The following is a 19,673-nucleotide window of genomic DNA, read 5'->3' on the forward strand; positions in this document are numbered from 1 at the left end:
GGTCTGTCGGCTCCCTTACGCTGTCAAGAGCATGCTCAATTTGTCCAAAGTCCCCTGTCAGGGCTCTCCATCCAGTTTAGCTCATGTATGTTGCAAGAAGATGCTTTTGACATCCTCAGCAAGATGCTGATTTTAGTTCCCCTGTTTAAAAAGGCCAGCTTTATCACAGGACAGGACCCGTGACAAAAGTTATGTCCTTTCACTGCTCTGACACAGTTAAAGACATTCTGCACAGACACAGGAAGATAAAGTTCTTGCCAGGGTACCCCCCTAAATAAAAAACAAAGCAGTAAGTTTTTCCACTAGCTGGGTAGCTAGAATCTGTTTCAAATTATGCTTTCCAGTATGCCAGAGACAGACAGAATTTTATGGATCAGAATTCTAGCATTTAGCATAAAGGCGCAAATCAGGTACTTTCTGCTGCGGCTTTTCTCACAAAAAGCAATTAAACTTAATAATTCAGGGACTGCAGGGAGTCCTGGAATAATTAAGGCCTTTGGAGCAAGGCCTTGAACACTCCAGCAGATACTTCTGTCTGTGCTGGCCTTACCATGAAAGAGGAAGAAAAGCCACAGCTGCCCAGGACTGCTCACCAAATGTGCCTGAAAAAGGACAACATTTAGATTCACATTTTGAAACTGTAGTTTCTACCATTACAAGCTGCATTTTCCTTTTTAAATATTCACAGGCCAGTGTTTCCCTGTATTTCACAACATGTGCTTATTGCTTCATGCATTCCAAGACTTCATCAATTGTCTCCTTTTTCGCTTTTTCAACAGACTGGGAGCTGGGGAAGGAAAGCAATTTAACCTGGAGCCGCTGAGCAGCTGCCAGATGTAGAGCACTCCACACGCGGCACTCACACAAAGCAAAGACATCTGTTTGAAATATGTGAGCAGAGAGGCCACAAGCCTCTTTGTACCCTCACGAGATGCAGCAGTGATCCTCTGCCTTCCTAGAGTCTCTTCTGAATTACACTTAAGTGTAAGAGAATAGACCTCTCCCAACACCTCACCACCCCCACCATTCTCAGTATGTATTTTTCTGCTTACTAGCTGGTGCTTCCACAGATGATTCAGGGGCACTGACCCCAGTAGGTTCTTTTTTTGTTTTATTTTGGGGATTTTAGGACAAAGGGGAAGGGGGCTTGGGGCTTTTTGTTAGCCTCTTCACAGAGCAGCAGAGATTTCTCTTAGCATCAGTGTTCATCGCAGGATTTCACTACAGGCTGGTATGGCAGAGCAGTTTAGGGCAAAACAGCTAGAAACAACACATGGTGAAGCGCTGACCCATAATGCGATTAGCAGCCTCCCCCAGAAGCATTTCTCAATACCCCAGGGCACCCAGAATTTGCTGACTATTTGATTCGTGCTGCCCCAAATTCCTGACATTGCTTAAGCAAACCACAGAACCAGGAACTAAAAGATTCTGTCTTCTGTTCCTTTTTATAAGGCTACTGCCTTTGTTTTCCTAGAGCAAATCAGTTTCTTTCCCACCTCTGTTTTCCTCGTCAGAGGAATGTAAGTTTAAAACTCAGCTCCCAAGGGAGAGGGGTTTGTTAATTTTCCAATATACTATCCGAATGTTGAGAGTTTAACAAATAGTTGCTTCAAGATGACCACCTGGATTCTATTTCATTTACAGTCATTCAATTAGCAGTCATCTAAGGAATTCTGAAAATTTTCTGGGTGTGAATATACTGGCTCACAGAGATTTGTTGTTCTTAACCCAGATGCAACCCTGGCAAGCAGAGATGTGGAAAAAAAACCCCATATCTAGTCCAGCCAAGGTGAAGGGCACTGCTCATCCAGTGCTTGGCTGAACAACAGCCTGCATCCATCACCTGAAAGAAGACAAATGCCACTGTCATCCAATCTCCTGAGCTCCATCCATCACTGCTCAGCCAGGTTGGCTTGTTTTGTGTTTTTTTTTTTTTTTAAAAAAAAGTGGATGTTAAAACTCACCTACCAAACCACCTGACAACAAGCATTATCAGACATGGTACACCAAATAAGTGTTTTGATTTGACCCTAAAGGAGCCCCATGAACAGGTTTGGTCTTTTCCAACAGTTGGTGCTGTGAGGCACCACAAAAGCATCCTCTACCCTGCACAGCCCCTCTGAGCCTGCTGGGAGGTTCTGCAGCCCACAGCCACCTCCACACTGAGCACAGCCTCAAGGCTACCACCTCTCTCCTCCTCTGCCTCCAGCTTTACTGCCTTGGGAGAGACTGTCTGATTTCCAGACATGAGGGCGTGGATATCACCCACATAAAGAAGCAGAACTCAAAGTAGTTATAAATATATTTCTGAATCACAGGAGGGAGGAGTAATTTTATAAGTTTCTTGGGAGTGATCTGGAAAACAGCACTCCCCACATCTGGGAACCAAAGTGCCTTAAAAACAGCCCTGGAGCAGAGAACATGTCTCATCTACATGAAGGGCTATGTAATTAGATAGCACTCTCTTATTGTTTTATCAAATATTCCTGCCTAGCTGTGGCTTGGCCATCTGCAGGAAATGAGCACCAATCCATTTTGTTACAATCCTGTTCCTCCTGAGTCATGAAGTTTTGACTGAAAGATTCACCGAGTTCAGTTTGTTTTCCTGTTTCTAACCGTGCTCTCAGTTCCGGGTCAGTCTGCAATGACTAACAGATCTGCCGCATCAGCTCCAGCACAGGCACGGGGGTTGTCTCCAACCAGCCTTCAAACAAAGAGACGAGAGGCTTGTTGGAATATCCAGCGTTTAACAGGTCACTGCACAGACAAACATCTCAAGCTGGATCAGAGGGTGAGGGTTTGAAGAAACACTGCTCCGAAACAAGAACCAGCAGTAGCGCCTTTTGCTTTGTCCACAGATTCTCTTTGCTTTGCTTTGCTGTGTTTGTGTGCGGTTCTGTCCTGCAAAGTCTTTGTGACATCCAGCTAACAGCCATCACCTTCTGTTTACAGATGCGGTTTGCCCTTTGATTCACCTTTAGACAAAAGTGGTTGAACTGGACAGAGAAGTCATATCATTTTAGGGAATTTGAACAGCTACACCCCATTGCTCTCTGTCCTACCTCCTGGGTCCTAGCGTGACTTGCCATTTAGTGCACTAAGATACAGTTACTCTACAAACAGAGAGTACACGTGCATCATGGCCTGTACAGGCATTTAGTGAACGTACAGGAAGGGCTTGAGTTAGTCACTGGCCACTACAGAGCAAGCTTGCAAATTAAATGACAATTCGGTATGGGAGAAAAGCTCCTGTGCTTTGCATACAGCTGCGCAGATATAAGACTGGGGGGTGTAAAGAAAGATACAACCCTGTGCTGTACAGCTAAGCAGAAGCTGGGAGAGGCGCAGGGAGGGAGCAAAGCACAACCAGCAGAGAGCACCCAGATCCCTTCCCAGTTTGGTGCCAATCAGGACCAACCCTGGATCAGCAATAGTGGGTTAACTCCTGGGCTAGGGGGCACCCTCGCCCCACTGCCACACCAAGAAAGGCATAGGAGACCTGGGTGAGGTTTGGCCTGCACCATTACTAACACTATTACCAATACCCCTCCTTCACAGAGAAGCTTTTTACCAATACTGGTCTTCTAACTGGCCGTATTGTTTCCTGCCTGATTGCAGCAAGCTCTGGAAGCTGTCCTGCTGTCAGACCTCTGTGCACTGTCTCCTGCTTGACCTTATCTAACAAATCAATTCCCCAAGCTCAGGAGTGGAACACTTAAAGGTTTTACTCACCAGGAAAGTTTCACCAGAGGAAAGTCATGGGGAGTGCTAGCTTTCACAGAGGCTTTTACTGTCTCACTAAGCTCTTCTTAATGAGAACTCCCTCACTTGCTGCAGTTTCCCTCCCATTCATTTGCACCCACCATCATGCTGCTGGTACTTTCAAGGCTGTCAGTTCCCACTTCTTCCTCTTTTCTTTTAACTATTCTGAGACCAGTTTCTATTTCCATGCTCTCATCCAGGTTGCAAGGAGCAAATACCTTCTTCAGCTACCACTTGCCACATTCTCCTTGGCTGGTTTCCCCCCTGATATCTCTACAGCTTCTCCCAGCTCTCAAGTCACAGGCTGTACTCTCTCCCCCAAAGCAAGGCAGCGACAGCTCTTGCTAAGATCCCTGACTTAGGTGCTTGCTGAAACAGCATAGAACTGCCGAGCACAGCAATAATCCACTGCTGTCAAGGACCTACTGCATGCTGTGATTCACCCCAGGCTTTAACTCCTTGAGATTCTTCACACATCCTCCTCATCTAAGATCCCGTTACAGAAGCACTTGTGTCACAAGACTCAGTTACACCATGCTTGTCCCTCAGCAAGGTTAAACCACCGCAGTTGTCTTCTCTTGCACTAAAGGTATAAGAAGTTCTTACCATCCTGCTAGACCCTAGTCTGACCAAAACTGGAGCACTGATCCAGTGCCACTTAGGCCGGTGATTGAATCAGGGCAGGACACAGCCAGGCTGTCACTGGATTCTGCCAGGCGTCTTTTCAGCATAGAGGTCTGTTATCCCTCACCCAAACTGGCCCCATGACATAATTCTTCCCACCTACACTGGCTAGTGAAGTATCACCATCCCTTGCTACCTTCCTTGGAGGGAAGCTGTGGACCACAGCTCCAGCCAGCGCAGTTTCTGCACTCAGAAGTCACAACCTGTGACAAAGCCTCTAGCCAAAAATCACCTGCCAAGCCTTTCCGAGCTCTTCACCAAGAAGTTTTGGTGATTCTATATTTCCCTTGCCTGACACCAAAGTACTAATGACCTCATCAGACTGCTCCCCCTGCTCTGCTAATTCATACCAAACGTTTTGACTGTCAGAACTTGCTGATTCTCTCAGCTAAGGCTCCCCCGTGCGCAGCCTAAGTCCCGCACGCCCCGGTGGCTCTGTCCGTCCCAGCCTGCTGTTTGTATGAGCGGGGCCGTTGGGTCAGCCCCTCCGCGGGACCAATGAGGCCTCACGCCAGTGGGGCAGCGGGTTCAGCACCTTTCTCAACCACTGCAAATACTGGGGGGTTCAGGCTGTTCCACCCACCTGATCTCATCCGAAGTAGCCTTGAGAGCAGAGCTGCGTCAGAGGGGGGCACAGCTGCCAAAAGAGTTGTTCAACCTCTTTGGATTGTTTCCATGCCTTTGGAAAAAAAATTCCCTCTTTTTTTTTTTTTCTTTTTCATTCAAGCTTTTCTAGATAAGCACATGACAAACATGAGTATCAGAGAGAATGAACAGCCTGCCTTCCAGTTAGGAATGAGTGACTATCAAAATTATCACTGTGATAATGAGATAGTCTGAACATGAGGGAACTTGATACAGTGGGAGATTTATCTTGGAACCAGTCCCTTGGCAGCCTGACCCCGCATTGATGTCAGCACGGTTTCTCATTGCACAAAGGCTGGGGCTCAGACCTGGGATGTCAGACCCATCACTATCCCAGACGCTGTAACACAGCAATGGCTGTTACCATCGATAAAACATTTGCTTCTCCCTTTTTTTCTCCCAACTGTATTTTGGCAAGTGTTCTCAGGAATGGCTGTCCGAAAGCTTTCTCAGTCCCTTCCCCATCACACAGGGAATCATTCAGCTTTTTAAAGCCATGCTATTTTGCTTAGGTGTAATAATGTGCCACTTGGAGTGGAGGTAACTTCTGAGAGGGATATTGCAAGAGAGAGAGAGAACAGGTTGGTCTCGGGTCTGGATTTGGACAGCGTTAGCCAATGAAATAGAGCTGCTGTGCGGAAGGCATGCTGCGCTTGGCTGGGATGCCAGGGGGAGATGGTGCTCTGCAGCTTAATTACCTACTGGTATTCCAGTGGTAATTCCTCGGATCACCCAGCCACCCTGCTGCACTTAAATCCTGTACCCACATTGGATGCCCAACCGACCCAGAAAATGGCTTTCTTTCCTACCACAAACCAGGTCAATACTTCAAGTCCTGACCTTCAAGGGTGCCAGGGTGAGGAGAGGGGCACAACAGGAGTCCAAGGCCTTTGTCCAACACTCCCAGATTCTCTTGTCACAAGGAATTACGTGGGCTCTGCAAACAGATAAGGAAAACCAGAAAGAGCAAACGCTGCTCTGCACAACCTTGACACGACAATCGATGCTGTAGTTTACCACCAGGAGCAAGTAAATAGCCCTGGAGTTGCATGCTGCATAGCAAACATTGCAGTTTTATCTGGATGACAGGCAGCAATTTGTGGCAAAGGGTAAATCTCTCTGTTCACTCATGCTTGACATATGGATGGTCTTGTTACATTCCCTGTTCTCAGCAGGTTTATGCATGAATTTAAGGTTAAGTACATGCCTGCAGGATCACGACCTTCATTTAATATTGCATAGCCCTGCAAACCCATAATTAATCCCTAACATGTTCAAGTGACAGCTCTCACCAGTAGTGTCATCCATGCAGAATAGTGAAGCACATGTAAATATGTAAGTTCAGGCTGGGAGTCAGAGATTTTCCAGCTGTTGGAGCAGTGAGGCTCCAAGGGGGTTTCTGGCAGGATGAAGGGGACAAATGGTATTTTGGGCCATTTTACAGGCAGATTGGGCAGGCTAGGAGAGGGAGGGGTGATACAGTCACCTGCTCATTCATCTGGGAACAACAGCACCACTACGCTGCTGTTCCCTTTTACACAACCAACATTTTCTACTCTGAAAACTAAAGCAGTTTAGAGGTTGATCAGGTCTGGGAGGAAAGCTCCCACCATCTTCATCTTGAGCGTCTGCAATTGTGAAACTTGACCTGACCCAGCTCAGCCACACTTGCTCTCCTTTCTTCACTAAACCACTGGTTTTCAAATGTACCAAAAAGGTCTGAAACCCACCAGTGTGCCAGAACTCGGGGCTGGCTATCAGATCCGCACAGACAGAGTGCCCCAGGCAAGTCCTTGCGCCCAGATCGAGTCCTGTCTGCTTCAGTCCTGAGAGTTGCTAATGCCAGTGATTAGTTTCCAAATTCTGCATATTTGATCTTTTTATCTAGTTGTTCTATCACTAAAGATGAGCACGCTCAGTCAGGTTGGATCAACAAGTGTTTTATCGCACAGGCAACACAACAGGCTATGTACAATTCACATAAGTTTAATGATGTTTAATATTTGTTCACCAACAGTATAAAATGTCAGATCTCCACTATTTACAGACCAGAAACATGTCACACAGACAAGCATTGCTCAGAAATAGTTATGCTGTATACATCAAACCTGAGTTAACTGGAGCACAACCAATAATTTGTCCTGCCACACATCTGGGGAGAGAAAAGATGTGCGTCTTACGAGTTACTCCAGACCCTACAAAAATACATATAGCCATTTCATTTAACCCTATTTCTTTAAAATATGTGTAAGAGTGCCTCTGGATGGATCCCACTGCATGTTCAAGCTGCTTAGATTGTTTAAAATTATTTTCTCCTTAACCTTTAGCAGCCCATGCATCAGACAAAGATATGTGGGAAAAGATCTTTGTATTTTCTTTACTGATTTAATTATAGGAGACTTCTGGAATAGCTCTTCTCTCCCTCCTTTTCTCCTCTGGACAGCTGAAATGCGGTGCAGCTGTACACCTCCCGCACAGCCGTACCCTGCCAGCACAGCCATACTCTGCCAGCACAGCTGTACACCTCCCGCACAGCCGTACACTTCCCGCACAGCCGTACGCTGCCAGCACAGCCGTACTCGCTGGTGCAGCTGCACCTGATTTTGCCCCCTGGTGGAACCCCAGCAAAGATGAGGTGCTGTGGTTGCCCTCTCGGCACAGCCAGCCAGGGAGACATTTTGCCAGGTATGATGGACCTTAGGGGATCAAAAAGGCACAGGGAAACCAAGCAGCTGAGGAAATGGCACAAGGAACAAAACATACTTTGACTTTCCACTCTGCCGCAGCTCCAGCTGGTTGTTTAATTTCCGTAACATATGAAGTGATAGTAGGTTTGAGATACCTCCAAAACATCAAATCACACTTTGTTAGCATACACAGCCCTTTGCAGCACCCAGTCCTGCGACTATAGCTCTGAAATGAGAGAAATTGCAGAGAAAAGAACTGCCCTCTCCACACCACCACCTGCTCAGGCCCTTGGGACCTCTGCTTCCGAAGCAGACCTGGACTTTCGCCTGCTGGTCAGGCTGCCCAGGACCGACTCCTCACTGAAGGCCCCTTCGAAGGTCGACAGGATGGACTGGCGAAACTTCTCCTTGAAATCCGGCCCCAAAAATACATACAGGATGGGGTTGATGCAGCTGTTGAAGAAAGCAAGACTGGAAACCAAGGGGATCCCTATGTAAAGGGCCATCTTCATCTCATGACTGGAGGAGTTTTTGGATATTTCCAGCAAGGAGAAGACGTGATAGGGGAAATAGCAGAGAAAAAAAGAGACTGTGACAGCAATGATAATTCTGTATGGCTTCGCAGAGCTGGCTAACTGCCGCCTTTTCAGCTTGACAGCGACGATGCTGTAGCAGATGAGAATGACTGTGAAAGGGATGAGGAACCCGCATAAGAATCGCGTTATGATCATCGCTTTATGCCGCATCCTCCACAGCCTCCGTGTTGCCTCGGATGAGTAGTCATCGGACAGCGCAAAATTATTATAGCAGCTGGTGATGTTCCTGGAACCGACCACTGTGTCCCGAAAGACAAGGTACGGGGAGCTGAGGAGGAGAGCCAGGACCCAGGTCCCCAGCACAATCCTGGCTGCCAGCTCCGGACTCCTGCGGTTGTGAGACCAGACAGGAAAGACCACAGAAACACAGCGGTCCATGCTGATGACCGTCAGGAGGAAGACACTAGCAAACATGTTGAGGAAGGCAATGGTGCTGTTCAGCTTGCACAGGAGCTTCCCGAACGGCCAGTGGAAGCCCAGGGCGGTGTAGGCGATGCTGAGGGGCAGGAAAAAGGTAAAGATGAAGTCAGCAATAGCCAGGTTGAGGAACCAGACGGAGTTCACCGTCTTCTTCATCTTGAAGCCTGCGATCCAGATGACAAGGCCATTCCCTGTCACCCCCAGCAAACAGGCGATGCTGTACACCACCATGGAGAGGACATGCATGCTCTTCTGGAGGCCGGAGTAGAAGTCATGGGCAGTGGAGTTCTCTGACTGCACAGTGGGGGAACTGGCAGAGAAGGGCGAAGGGGAGGAAGAGACGCTCTCCATCACCAGCAAACTGAGTCCTGAAATCATAACAGCACACACCACAATTACCTGCAGCTCCTACGGCTCAGAGGAGATGAAAATCTTTGCTAGCAACTGAACACAAAATGTATATACAAAGCCAGAATATCCACTTAACAACTCTCCTTCTCTATAGCATCTTCAAGGCTTCAGAACAGCAGATAAATATTTCTGAGGCACAAGGAATTTAAGCCATCTGAGCAAGACCCCATTGAACAGGGAGGAGGACAGTCTGTGGATGTCTTGGTCTGATCTGATCCTGAACATCTCTCAGAAGGGGCAGTACCACGGGGCAGGGGGAGACATTTGAGCAGAAGCTCAGCCACTGCGAGGGCAGCTCAGCGTGTCACTGCTCCCAGTGGAAACGCAGGGATCCATCACGGCAAAGCCAATTACACACCCCATGGGAAGTCCCTGGGTCCCCACAAAGCTCATCACCCACCCTGACCGCCAGCCTGCTGTCCCGAGAGACATTTTAAGCCAGGAAAGGAATTATAATAATAATAAAGAAGATTTTCTGCTCGCAGCTGCTTCTGCAGCCCCAGGTGCTGTGGGGCAGAGGGCTGGCATTGCCCAGCATGGTGTTCCCCGTGCAGCAGTGCCCTGCACGCAGCCACATGACCCTGCCACCGCTCTGCATGTCACAGAAACTGCCACGGCCAGAACCAGCCCAAGTTTTGCTGCTGATGTCGGCACTGTCAGAACAAAACCAGCCTACAGCGGCAAGCTGGCATCAGCCCGCAGCAGAACCATGGGAACCCAGATCCCTCGGCTGTGACGAGTCCTCTTTGGATGACCAACAACAAGACAGCAAAAAACATCTAGACTGATGAAGAGTAAAACACTGTTCCTGCTCCAATTACCCTCCAGGGAGGTACACTCTCATGGCAGAACAGTACTTATGGTGTATCCTGGTGTCAACCCATGACCCACAAACCACCCTCCCGACGTGCCTGCAATTCCCCTCGCCTGCCCCGGCACCCCGCAGGACTCACCGTGGCGGCAGCTCCTTTGCCACTCTGCCCGCGGCCAGTGGTTTCACCTCCTGGCTGAGTTCCCTTCCAGACACTGCTCTTCTCCATGGTGACTCAATACTGCCTCGTCCCGTTTTCCTGTGCCTCGGGATCACGAGGAATTTAGTAGGATCCCTCATTCCCTAAATCTTGTTCCTCAATTTGTGATGCGTTGAGTTAACCCCTGACACCCCAGTGGGCGCAGGCTCCCTGGGGATGGTTACCCAAGCCCATCTGCTAACTCGAATTCAAAGCATGAGGAAAAGTCAGCCCAAATCCTGCCTGTACCGCTACTTCCCCCGCGGCAGCTTCCTTCCCTGCCCCGAGCTCCTGGACACCCCCCTGGGCACACCAGGGCAGGGGCTGGGGCAGGCAGGGCTCCCCACGGCAGTGGTGCTGTGGCCCAGCACGCCCGCTCGCCTTGGAGGCCTGGCTTTGGCCAGCAGCCTGGGGTCTGTGTGGCAGCTGGAAGCACTCCTGGCCCAGTGTGGGGTGGCAGGGGGAATCTGGTCCTCTGGTTCATGGGGGAGGCAAGAGGCACCGTGGGGTGCTGGGAGACCCCTGGGCTGGGGGTGAGGACCCCCCCACACACCCCCGAGGCACATGGCAGGCGAGGGCTGGGGCTGTGGGGTGATGGCAGAGGGGTGATGGCAGAGGAGGGGTGACAGAAGAGAGGGGTGACGGCAGAAGTGTGGCAGCAGCGGGGTGACAGCAAAGGAGGGGTGGTGTCAGAGGGGTGACAGCAGAGGGGTGACGGCAGAGGAGGGGTGACAGCAGAGGAGCGCCCCCCCTGCCCCCAGCTCCGGCCAAGGACACCCGCGCCTCCACCGCCACGTGCGGGCAGCGCCGCCAGCCCCGCCTCGACGCGGGCCAATAGGGCGCGGGGAGGGGAAAGAGAGCGGCGCTGATTGGTCGGGGCTTGTTTTCCCCCCCTCGTCCATCACCGCCGCCGGCCTACCGGGGCGGAGCGAGGCGTTGATTGGTCGAGATGCAGAGAGGGGCGTGTCTCACCCGTCTATGCTAGGCGCGCGAGTTCCCGCGCGGTGGCGGAGCGGGACCGGGACCGGGCTTCGGTGCGGTGGGCGAGTAGGGGCCGTGCGGGGCGGGGGCCGGGCAGGCAGCGCTGCTTCCCCACCACCCGTCAGGGCACGGGGAGCGCGTCAGCGGGAGCCTGCGGGGGATGCGGGAGGTGATGGAGCCGGGGTGCGGTGGGTGCAGAGCCGGGTGGGGATGGAGCCTTCAGGGCTGGGGTTCGTCCCCGTAGGAGGTGAATGGCCAGGGCCGAGCTGGTGTCCCCCCACGAGGGTGGAAACGGGGGGGTGTCTCAGCCTGCGTGGGGAACGGCTGTAGTTCTGCACCCCCTCGAGCCTTCTGCAGGTTTGCAGCACACGCTGGGTGCGTCCTCCTCAAAGCCAGAGCACTGTACCCTGCCCTTTCCTTATCCCAATCCTGTTTTTCTGACAGTGGGGATTCCCTCCGTGCCACCGAGGGCCCAGGCTCAGGGCAGGAGGGTGGCTGGGTGTCCCTGCAGCACGCAGCAGGCCCATGCTAAAAGGACTTCAGTAGCCTGGCACCAGCAAACTAAATGTGATTGCTTAATAACCTGCTCACGGCCCTTTGCTGGCCTTGCAGGGTTAATGAGTGAAAAGATGCATTGTTTTCAGCCAAGGCAGAAGCTGGGCTGTCATGCTTGCCTGGGAACTTGTGCTCTGCATTATAATGCTAGCAGCAGTCGCATCAAGGGGCTGGGGGGCTGCTGCCAGCCCCGGGCATCACATGTGCCACCACGGAGCTGAGGCAGAGCTGCTGCCTCTCGGGGCTCAGCTCCACAGGCTGCACTTGCTTCTATTAGGGTCTGGGGCAGGTTTGCCCTCACAGCTGTGCATGAGGGAAAGCAGCTGGGAGGTTTAAGCATGCTGGGGAATGCAATGTGCATTAAAATTGACATCTGGGGGTGTGATCACTTCCCTTGAAACTAAACAGCAGTTTTAATAAGACATCCTTCTGTCCAAGAGGCCATTTGCTAGCATTTCCTAGAAGCTCTAAGACTCACAGATAGGTGGGAGCAAGAGGGAAGGCATAGCTTGCAGTACTGATATGCTTTGGTCCATGCTGTTGCATTTAAGGTGATGAATTAATTTGGTAAGAGATAAATCCCCTCACATTCTAGCTGGTCCTCAGAGATTAGAGGGGCTAGGGGTGGCTGGACTTGTCTCTTAACAGCTATGGCAGTTATGGCCGTGATTATAGGCCTGACACCAGATGCACAAACAGCCCATGTGCTGCAGGTCTGGCAGCATTCAAGAGCAGCAGTCTGGTTCCCGAATAGGACGGTTTATTCCTATGCAACATCTACAGATTCTCTGAGATTGCCTATGATAAATGCACAGACTGCAGGTTGCCTTTATAACACTACACACAAAAATGATCCCAGTCACACACTTAATTCCTGGTAATCACTCAGAGTAGCTGAGGGCACAAATCTTACCCAAAGGCATCCCTGCTGCAGGGGGGCGAGGAGAACAAACCTGTCGCTCTGTCCCTCCAATCTGGTGCTGGATTTTCGTCCCTTCAAGTTAGATACAAACTCGGGTAGTATTTGTCGAAGTGTGTATGTGTGAGTGGCTGGGACTGTGGTCAGCCCATTGTTTCTTGAGTAATGACATGGCACATTCCATGGTGCAAGGTGCGCATGGTTGCTGTGGGAAAAGAGGAAGAGCAGGAAATAATGTTTTCAGAGTTGTGCAAAACATTCCTTGAGAAAGGCAGAAGAGCAGGCGATAAATCCATCTAGTTGTGTCAAACATCCCTTGAGAGAAGTGAAAGAATGGGACTGCACAGCCTTCACCTCGCTTTGCATTCTTCCTTGGTGCCATGGCAACACTGATCTCCATCCTGTCCTGTGTTTGTTCTGGGCACCATGTATTAAGGAAAAGGGTGTTTTGCAGGTTTTTTGCTGTTTTGCTTTTCTCATGCTTCCAACACATGCACAGGTTGACCATGTCCCCAAGTGTCTGGCCAGGCGCTGCAGAGCTGGGTGGGGGGAGCCCAGGCAGGGCAGTGATGGGAGCGTATCAGAAGTTATCAAAGCACTATAATTAATGAACTGGTCTTAAATCAGCGGGGGAAGCCTGACAGTTGTCTGTGTTTTCCTTATCCAGTGGGCTCCAGACTGTGGCTGGTCCCTCTGTGTTTTTGGGGAGGAGGCAGGGAGCAGCAGGACGCAGGGCAGAGGCCCCCAGCCCCACCACCACCCCACCACCACCCCTCTCCTCTTCCAGGAGACCTTGGACCCAGTAGGAGATGGCAAAGTCAACACAGGGTGAGCGGGGCCTCCCCAGTGCGGAGCTCTGGGCCTCCCATAACAAGATGGTGATGGAGCCACTCGAAAGCAACGACCCGGAGGTGAGAGCCCCTTCCCGGCCCCTACCCAGTAGCCACTCCGTTCACCCCCCTGGGACAGCTGTGGGGCTGCTGACCTCCTCCAGCCAGGGATGTGGCAGGGAGACTGGTGGGAGCTGTGGGATCCATCCATCCTCTGTGTCCTCTGCCTGCAGCGAGAGAGGGAGAGGGAGGGATCCTCCAGCCATCTGCAGATAACATGGTCATAACTTTGCATTTATTGCTCTGCTGGAAGCTCTAATGTCCACACTAGAGCAGCCAGGCCACCAGGCCACGTGACAGCTGCCCTTGACTCTTGAGCCCAAATGACAGCTGAATTATCTGGCAGCTTTCTGGCAGGTAGAAACCCAAAACATGGCCTGTGACTGGACATACGAATAGTTTGAGATCAGCTGTACCTAGAAGGGATCTCATGTCCCTTCTCCAGCACCTTTCCAGACCCCTCTCTATCAGCATCTCCCCCTCCAAGGGTGCATCCCCTATGGGGGATCATCCATGTCTCTGTGCAGAGCTGGCATGGATGAAGCTGTTTCTCTCCCCTCCCAAAGGTGCACAGCATTATTAAGAAGGAGAAGCAGCGGCAGAAGCTGGGGCTGGAGTTAATTGCATCAGAAAACTTTGCGAGCCGAGCGGTCCTGGAGGCCCTGGGATCCTGCATGAACAATAAATACTCCGAGGGCTACCCGGGACAGAGGTATGGGGCTGGGGCCAAGTCCCACCCAACCCAAACCCTCGCAGGAACAGGAGGGGAACCACCCACACTGCCAAATCTCACCTCAGGAGGAAGCGATGTCCTGGTACCAGCAGCCAAGCTCCTCCAGGGATCCAACCCTCTCAGCTTCTGTCCTTGGCCACGCATGGGACAATCTCAGTGGGGTCATGTCTGCTGTCCTGGCAGCAGCTGCAAACACAGTATCACCCTGGTTTGTCCCCAGCTTGGTCACTGGGACTGTTCTGAGTAATGAGTTTTAAGCCCTGCCCTGTCCTTTACCGACAGGTACTACGGCGGGACAGAGTTCGTAGACGAGCTGGAAAGGCTGTGCCAGAAGCGAGCACTGCAGGCGTACCGGCTCGACCCCCAGAAATGGGGTGTCAATGTCCAGCCCTACTCAGGTAACGGGGTGCTCGTGAGAGCCAGGCTGCCTGCACCGGCCTCCACCCATCCCGGCACCTGTAACCGGCCCGGTGTGCTCTCGCTGCAGGCTCACCTGCAAACTTTGCGGTGTACACGGCCCTGGTGGAGCCCCACGGCAGGATCATGGGGCTGGACCTGCCCGACGGCGGCCACCTCACCCACGGGTTCATGACGGACAAAAAGAAGATCTCAGCCACCTCTCTCTTTTTCGAGTCCATGCCCTACAAGGTAACAAGAGCTGCTCCAGCCAGAGCCAGGACGCAGTTGTCATAAGAACTGGCATCAGGGTCTCAGCACTCTCGTGCAGGATGACACCGCAGCTGATCTTCACCCACACCAAGGTGGCTGAACCCTCCTCCTCCTCCCCCAGGTCAATCCCAAGACCGGTTACATTGACTATGACCAGCTGGAGGAGAATGCCCGCCTCTTCCACCCCAAGCTAATCATAGCAGGTAAGAATCAGACCCTTACCAACCTCCCTGGTGACACACCTGGGCGAAGGTGGCTCCCAGAGACCTGTAGCACCCTGGTAAACCTGAGGGCACTGTTGCATTTAAGGTGATGAATTTAATTTGGTAAGAGATAAATCCCCTCACATTCTAGCTGGTCCTCAGAGATTAGAGGGGCTAGGGGTGGCTGGACTTATCTCTTAACAGCTATGGCAGTTATGGCCGTGATTATAGGCCTGACACCAGATGCACAAACAGCCCATGTGCTGCAGGTCTGGCAGCATTCAAGAGCAGCAGTCTGGTTCCCGAATAGGACGGTTTATTCCTATGCAACATCTACAGATTCTCTGAGATTGCCTATGATAAATGCACAGACTGCAGGTTGCCTTTATAACACTACACACAAAAATGATCCCAGTCACACACTTAATTCCTGGTAATCACTCAGAGTAGCTGAGGGCACAGATCTTACCCAAAGGCATCCCTGCTGCAGGGGGGCGAGGAGAACAAACCTGTCGCTCTGTCCCTCCAATCTGGTGCCGGATTTTCGTCCCTTCAAGTTAGATACAAACTCGGGGTAGTATTTGTCGAAGTGTGTATGTGTGAGTGGCTGGGACTGTGGTCAGCCCATTGTTTCTTGAGTAATGACATGGCACATTCCATGGTGCAAGGTGCGCATGGTTGCTGTGGGAAAAGAGGAAGAGCAGGAGATAATGTCTACAGAGTTGTGCAAAACATTCCTTGAGAAAGGCAGAAGAGCAGGCGATAAATCCATCTAGTTGTGTCAAATATCCCTTGAGAGAAGTGAAAGAATGGGACTGCACAGCCTTCACCTCACTTTGCATTCTTCCTTGGTGCCATGGCAACACTGATCTCCATCCTGTCCTGTGTTTGTTCTGGGCACCATGTATTAAGGAAAAGGGTGTTTTGCAGGTTTTTTGCTGATTTGCTTTTCCCACGCTTCCAACAAGGCACCCACAGAGGCTGCTGTGCCAGGGGGACACCCCCAAACACATCCATGCTGGCAGGAGCTTGTGCACTGTCCCCATTGGAGAGCTGGATCTGGCTCTGTCCCAAGGTCCTTGGGCATCTGCTCCTGTCCCCTCCACGTCTCATCTCCCTGCAGGCGTCAGCTGCTACTCCCGCAACCTGGACTACGCCCGCATGCGGCAGATCGCTGATGCCAACGGCGCCTATCTGATGGCCGACATGGCTCACATCAGCGGGCTGGTGGCTGCCGGCGTGGTGCCTTCCCCCTTCGACCACTGCGATGTCGTCTCCACCACCACCCACAAGACCTTGCGGGGCTGCAGGGCTGGCATGATCTTTTACCGCAAAGGTGCCTGAGTGGGTCGGGGAGCTGGGAGAAACCTTTCCCCCCAGGGCTGGGGGGCTGTAAGTTAAAGCTCTGTCCTGCTCCAGCTGGGAAGGAGGGAGGGCAGGAAGCTCCAGGGCCTCCTTGAGAGCATCTGGGGAGCTTCTCCGGGCTAACTGTGGTCAGATTTGATGAGAAACAACCACCATCTCTTCTCTGAGAGGCCAGAGAGGGAAATCAGCTCATGGGAGAAGGGAGGCTGAGCTGCTTCCTGAGTAACCCTGCCCTTTCCTCCCGCAGGCACCCGCAGCGTGGACCCCAAAACGGGCAAGGAAACACTCTACAACCTGGAGAGCCTCATCAACCAGGCAGTCTTCCCCGGGCTGCAGGGAGGCCCACACAACCATGCCATCGCAGGTATGCATCTCTGCTGGGCTGGCCGCCAGCTCTGGGATGGCAAAGGGAGCTGGCAAAGATACCCTGGCTGGGCTCTGGCCCCCAGCAGCGGTGCAGGGGGCTCCAGCTGCCCTGAGGGGCTTGTAGCCTGGAGGTAGCCATCATAGCCACAGCAAGGAGCAGCCAGTTTGATCCAGCATTGCCCAGGGAGCAGCTGGGCTATTCCCATCCTGCCTTTTAGCTCATGGCACAAGCTTGGTGAGGGGAAGGGACTGTGCCAGTTTGCTCAGCTTTCAGGGTGATGTCTGCTGGTGGTGTCACACACCTCCAGCCAGCTTTCGCAGTGGGAGCCCCAAAATCTCCCCCTGGGTCTGTCTTCCTCCCCAGGGATCGCTGTGGCACTGCGGCAGGCCATGACGCCCGAGTTCAAAGCCTACCAGCAGCAGGTGGTCGCCAACTGCAAAGCGCTGTCAGCGGCGCTGATGGAGCTGGGCTACGACATCGTCACAGGTGAGGACGGGTCTTGGCAGCAGGACAGGGCTGATCCCTGTGCATGGCCCAAGGTCTGAGCCAGGCCCTGAGGGCAGCACCTGTATGGATGTGATGGGGAGGGCTCTGCTGTCACAATTCCTCAGGGTATCTGAAAAACTGCTTTGAGCAGCCCCGCTTCCTGATCACAGAATGGTTTGGATTAGAAGGCACCTTAAAGACCATCTAGTTTCAACCCCCTGCCCTGGACAGGGCCACCTTCCACTAGCCCAGGTTGCCCAAAGCCCCGTCCAACCTGGCCTTGAACCCTTCCAGGGAGGGGGCAGCCACAGCTTCTCTGGGCAACCTGTGCCAGGGCCTCACCACCCTCACAGGGACGAATTTCTTCCTTAGATCTGATCTAAATCTCCCCTCTTTCAGTTTAAGACTGTTCCCTCCAATCCTATCCCTACACCCATGATAGACACTCCCCCCCCTTCCTGTAGCCCCTTTCAGCCCTGGGAGGCCGCTCTAAGGTCTCCCCGGAGCCTTCTCTTCTCCAGCTGAACCCCCCAACTCAGCCTGTCCTCACAGGGGAGCTGCTCCAACCCCCTGATCTTTCCCAAGGGCAGCCCCACTTCTGCCCCCAAAACCAGGGGCAGGCCCTGGTGCAATCCCAAGCCTTTGCAGTCCCAAGCCTTTTTCACTGAAGTTTCACATGGGAGCAGCGATTACCCCAATCCCACACATAAACCCCCCCCACAACCCCCTTCTCTTCACAGGGGGCTCCGACAACCACCTCATCCTCCTGGACCTGCGCAGCAGAGGCACGGACGGTGGCCGGGCCGAGCGGGTGCTGGAGATCTGCTCCATTGCCTGCAACAAGAACACGTGCCCTGGTGAGGAATCCCACGAGCTCTGCCATGTCCAGCCCCGCACGCCAGGGCTCTCCCATAGCCCGTGCAGAGCTTCCTGCAGGGCTCACAGTCCCCCCTGAGGAACTGGGAAACATGCAGAGTTTCAGGGACTTGGTTTTGGTGACGCATGACTTGTTCTGGTGCAGGTGACATCAGCGCCCTGCGCCCCAGCGGCCTGCGGTTTGGGACGCCAGCTCTCACCTCCCGTGGCTTCCGGGAGGACAATTTCCGCGTGGTGGCTCACTACATCCACAGAGGTGAGGCCCGGGGGGTGCACACGGGGTTACTGGGGGCCAGGGCAGCTCCTCTGGGTGAGAGGGCACAAGCTGGGTGACTCCCCCAGCAGCTGGTGACAGCGAGGAGTAACCCTCCCGCCTGCACATCTGGATGTGGGAGAGAACATCTGGTCACAGCCAGGACCAGCCAAACACTCCCCACTGAAAGCCAGGATTAAAGCTCTTACCTTTTCCCAGTCTAGTTCCAATTGTCCCACACTGGGGCAGCAGGTCCCTCGCAGCCCCGTTCCCACCCTGCTGCGTGTCTCGGGGAGCAGGCGCAGGCAGGGGTGCTGCAGCGGCGGGGGCTGACCCACGCGTGTCCCCCCTGCCCTGTCCTGGCAGGTATTGAGCTGACGCTGCGCGTGCAGAAGGACATGAGCCCCAAGGCCACGCTGAAGGAATTCAAGGAGAAACTGGATGAGGAGAAATACCGGGGGGAGCTGAAGGCCCTGAAGGAAGAGGTGGAGGCCTTTGCCGCAGCCTTCCCGCTCCCGGGGCTGCCTGTCCTGTAAGGGGAAGCACCAGGGATGGTGCCACGCTCACCAACACCCCAGTGTCTTCTCCCAGCACAGCTGCGCCACAGCAGCGGCTCCTTCTTCAGCTCTTACTCACCTATCCCCTCCTGTTCGGGCACAGGACACCCCCTAAGCACAGCCCCCCCGCGGGGGGAACCGGTCCTTTCACCATTAAATGTTACAGGTGAACTCAGCCTCAGGGCTGGGTCTGATCCTGTGCTCGCTGGCAGCAGGAGCGACAGCTGAGGTTTAGGCAGGCTTAGGCAGGCCTGCCCATGCTCCCCCAGACAGGAGGGACAGGGGGTCCTGCCTCGGTGGGAGCCACCCCTCCACAGGCTTTGCCAAAGCCCAGCCTTGCCCCCCGTGCCCTCCTGGGCTCACCGTCCTGTCCTAGCCAGCATCTCCAGTAATTTCTCAGACGTCTGAGCACAAAGCTTAGGTAGAACCATTTTTTAATAAGCACGGTAAAATTAAGAATTTAACCACAATGTATGACAAGAATTATAAGCTTTAAAAAATACAACCAAATATTTTTTTTTGTATTTCAAAAATATCTCAACCCAAATAAATAATTTTTTTTTTTTAAAAGTACATTTCTCAGACTAGTCATTTGGTGTTAACA

At 52.7% G+C, this 19,673-nt stretch overlaps 2 protein-coding genes across 2 annotated transcripts; one reads left to right on the forward strand and one right to left on the reverse strand.

Annotated features, from left to right (window-relative positions):
• Window positions 1–8,059: 8,059 nt before the first annotated feature.
• Window positions 8,060–14,399, reverse strand: LOC141966694 (chemerin-like receptor 1). The gene is made up of 3 exons (XM_074919700.1): window positions 14,354–14,399; window positions 10,159–10,275; window positions 8,060–9,162 (listed from the first exon to the last, which is right to left on the reverse strand). The coding sequence occupies exon 3, from the start codon at window positions 9,143–9,145 to the stop codon at window positions 8,060–8,062; it is 1,086 nt and encodes a 361-aa protein (XP_074775801.1). The 5' UTR covers window positions 9,146–9,162; window positions 10,159–10,275; window positions 14,354–14,399.
• On the forward strand, window positions 11,203–19,642 carry SHMT1 (serine hydroxymethyltransferase 1). The gene is made up of 12 exons (XM_074918873.1): window positions 11,203–11,249; window positions 13,458–13,581; window positions 14,127–14,272; window positions 14,576–14,691; window positions 14,781–14,941; window positions 15,084–15,165; window positions 16,289–16,501; window positions 16,778–16,894; window positions 17,261–17,383; window positions 18,124–18,240; window positions 18,405–18,515; window positions 18,879–19,642. Exons 2-12 carry the CDS (start codon window positions 13,480–13,482, stop codon window positions 19,046–19,048), a joined length of 1,458 nt encoding a protein of 485 aa, XP_074774974.1. The 5' UTR covers window positions 11,203–11,249; window positions 13,458–13,479; the 3' UTR covers window positions 19,049–19,642.
• Window positions 19,643–19,673: the final 31 nt, after the last annotated feature.

Source organism: Athene noctua, chromosome 15, assembly GCF_965140245.1.
Source record: "Athene noctua chromosome 15, bAthNoc1.hap1.1, whole genome shotgun sequence".
NCBI classification, from domain to species: Eukaryota; Metazoa; Chordata; class Aves; order Strigiformes; family Strigidae; genus Athene; species Athene noctua.

Bases quoted from the DNA above. Each gene is read 5' to 3' on its own strand.
- LOC141966694 (XM_074919700.1), bottom strand. From the start codon at position 9,145: ATGGAGAGCGTCTCTTCCTCCCCTTCGCCCTTCTCTGCCAGTTCCCCC.
- SHMT1 (XM_074918873.1), top strand. From the start codon at position 13,480: ATGGCAAAGTCAACACAGGGTGAGCGGGGCCTCCCCAGTGCGGAGCTC. The intron at 17,384-18,123 runs GTGAGGACGGGT...TTCTCTTCACAG, and splicing joins GGGCTACGACATCGTCACAG to GGGGCTCCGACAACCACCTC. The intron at 18,516-18,878 runs GTGAGGCCCGGG...CTGTCCTGGCAG, and splicing joins GGCTCACTACATCCACAGAG to GTATTGAGCTGACGCTGCGC.